Genomic DNA, 3,460 nt, shown 5'->3' on the forward strand with positions numbered 1-3,460 from the left:
AATGTATTAGATATATATTTTAATCCCCGACGAAAGTAGATAGGATCTTATATGATTGATATCTATGTTCGTATATGTTTGTTGATTATTAAATTTTGATGTTTTTTTTTATTAAAAACATAGGCTTTTAATAAAAAAAAACATCAAATTTTTCTAGCTTCATTTGACCGAAATCGATATTGCTATTTTTTATTAATTTTTTTAAAAATGTTTTTTAATTTTAACTCTATTGTATTAGAATCATAAAACTTAGCAAGAAGTTATACTACAAGAAAAAGAAAAAACCCGAAAACCGTAAATTTATAGTTACATCACCAAAAAAATAATTTCTTAATTGTAACACGTTGCAATTATAGGTTTTAGGGGGATAATTTTGCAAGGAAACTGAAAACATACTTTGAAAAAGCGGTAAAATATCGCATTTACTTCTTAATAAGATTTTTTAACGTTTTCCTTGAATAAATTACGACCCCACCCAAGGTAATTGTTAAATCCAAAGATGTTATGATACGGATATACGGATCCGATAGTCTTGGTTGCATATGTTAGATTAATTGTAAAGATAATCCCACAAGAATGATTGAATGAATGAATAAAATGACTAAGTGATAGGAGTCTGATTTAGGCTAAGCTCCGCCTATTCGAAATTATTCGAATCTTTTATACCCGATTCAATTATGGTCTCATGATCTAAAATGACTTAGCGATAGAAGTCTCATTTAGACTCAGCTCCACCTATTCTAAATGATTCGAAACTTGTATCAGATTCAATTATGATTTCGGATAGATTTTTATTTCGGATATCCGATAGTTTAGGTTACGGTTAACATTCCTAATTGGATCCACGCGAAGAACGATGGTAAAATCTTATTTTAACAAGGAGTAAATACGATTTCGTACACCTAAAATAAAAAAAAAATATCGTACTTTCCGTAGGGCTATGTTAAAAAGTGTTTTAATTACCTGACAACTGNATAATATCTTTTATTTCTCTCCATTTAACGACCACTGTTTATAACGCCGAAAAATGTTCAGTCCCTTAAGTGTCGTTATATAGAGTTTACACTGTATATAAATTCCTTAACGGAATTCCTTTCATAGCATCGACATATCCACTAATGCTGTCACCTTCTTATAATGTTAGACGAGAAGTGGCGATTTAAGCATTCAAAAATAGGTGAAGAGTTACAAATACTCAAAAAAAAAGAAGACATGAAACTCGGTCGAACATTACAAATATTTTAATTTATCCTTAGGCATACTACTACTGACATACACCTACAAAGAGCTTATAGATGCAGTAGACGGGTTGATATACCGCTATCTCTTCCCTATTCGTCGGACGGGTGGTAGAGCTAAACCTGCACATTATACCTACTAACGTCAGCGTGACAACTAGCAGACATGCGACGACCACGCGCCGTACTCTTCACTTGGTCTTTAAATACATCTAATGTGGTGCCTACAAATAATTCATTAATTTTGGCATCTATTTATATCGTAGATATAATAATACAGTAGGAGAATATCCACTACTATTTGAATAAGGAGTTAGTCAATTTGTTCAATATTCATCTTGCTTCATCCCTACGTTCTACTGTACTAATTTTGATTCTCAATCAGTTTTATCATGCATTGGATAATTAGTTTCAAACAAATAAAAAAAGATCTAATCCAATTTGTATTAAAAAGTGGGGGAGAAGGTCCAGTAAATTCTCAAATCTACTTAACTGTAACGAGAAGTCATTAAAAATCGCACGTCAGCTTTTTAATTCAAAGAACCTATTAATAGTATTAAAAAGACCAATCAATAAACAGGGCAAATCACACGCGAGGAGGAGAAGGGGGTACCACCACATCTTATTAAATCTCAGCTTGGGGAAGGAAGGGTTCAATTAAATAATATCTGTGGACACTATCAACGCAAGATGCAAGAAATTACATTCTTGTTATCAGCTAATTTTGAAGGGTACATTATTACTGTTCGTTTCAAGAAGTTAGAGATATGCCCTTCCCTTTATTAGGATGCGCCGTAGCATAATTCCAAATTCAATCATATTTGTCTGCGGAGCTCATTTCTCCACCGATCATCGAGCGAGAACTAGACATAAGTCTACAGTACCATTTGAAAAATTATTTAAACTGCCTCGTTAAAATTTAAGAATATGCTTTATTTAAAAGCATATTTAGCCAAAAATAATAACAAATGAATTAACTTAACGCTCTACACACCTATAAAACTTTTGCTTTGTATTCTATTGTTAATTTATATACATTTTTGTTTTAAGAAATTGCTAAACATTTTCGTCTAGTACTGTACAGTTGTATCCAATCTCCTAAGACCGCTCATCAAGAGCTCTGCTCGTTCAAGCTTGTTCCAACTATTTCTGTCTTGCTCACACCTAGTGTGCATTCTTTCTATCTTCGCGCAGATTTCTTCAAGGTCACAATTCTAACAAATTGAAATAGACTGTATATAGTTTTTCGTTTGTTTTTTTGTTAAACCAATTCTGTATTTACTTTTCCGGATAATCTTTATTCCTCCTAAGACCATTACAGTAATGCCTATCGACTGATTTTCTTTTATTTTCAGACTGACAACGCCAACGATCCAAATGATACTGATGCTCGTCTTGATGATGAATGCGAAAAAGTATTCGCAATGGATTCGGACGTCGATCGTTTCGATGTCGCAAAACTGGTGGACACCCCTTCATCCGTGGACACCGCGTACCCTAAAGTACCTGAGGAAGATTACGAATGTAAGTTACCCTTAATTTTCACAAACAATTACTATCAACAGGGCGCAAGGTCAACTATAAAATGATAATTTGTGGACGTGAATCACGCTTGCTGCCTTTAAACAGTTCATTGATGTTTGACAAGTTTTCATTAAGATTAAGAATATCGACTTGTTTCTAATAAGTCAAAAAGTCTCACAATGTAACTATTACTGAAAAGCAAGGAAAATAGTAATTCACTTGTATTCGAAAATCAAAAAAAAATTACCTCGCAACTCACTGAAGCGGAAATAAGTGCAGTTGTCTCCTCTGATGATACGATATGTAGGTCTACTTTCGATATCCGCGATGATGTCATTTAATCGGAATTTTTAATTGAAAATCGATAATTATAATAAAGTATTGGGGGTGCTTCAATGTCAATATTCGGCCATAAATAAAATATAATCGGCATTCACTATTTTAACTAACGTTTTTAAGTATGTTTGGGAGGTATGTCAGAATGCTACGAGACAAATAAAAATTTGTAAGAACGTTCCTCATTGAATTCTAAAACTCCTGTAAAAATTACAAATCGATTCACTAAACCGTTAAAAAGTTATTGAAATTTTAAAAAATTGTAATTTTACACGTCATTTTATGGAGATTCGTTAACCGAACAGATTAAATTTATTTTTATTAACAGAAAAAAAGCTACCAGAAATTTCAAACTTTTATAA

The 3,460-nt window shown here is 32.4% G+C and overlaps 1 protein-coding gene across 7 annotated transcripts in view; it reads left to right on the forward strand.

Moving 5' to 3' along the window:
* LOC108744662 (band 3 anion transport protein) overlaps window positions 1-3,460 on the forward strand; it is a 195,232-nt gene that overhangs the window by 121,947 nt on the left and 69,825 nt on the right. For all 7 annotated transcript variants that reach the window (XM_025974741.1, XM_025974743.1, XM_025974742.1 and 4 more), the window contains one exon: window positions 2,594-2,762. In XM_025974741.1, coding sequence (XP_025830526.1) covers window positions 2,594-2,762 — 169 coding nt within the window. The remainder of the gene's footprint in view (window positions 1-2,593; window positions 2,763-3,460) is intronic.

Source organism: Agrilus planipennis, unplaced genomic scaffold (assembly GCF_000699045.2).
Source record: "Agrilus planipennis isolate EAB-ADULT unplaced genomic scaffold, Apla_2.0 scaffold16, whole genome shotgun sequence".
Taxonomy (NCBI): Eukaryota; Metazoa; Arthropoda; class Insecta; order Coleoptera; family Buprestidae; genus Agrilus; species Agrilus planipennis.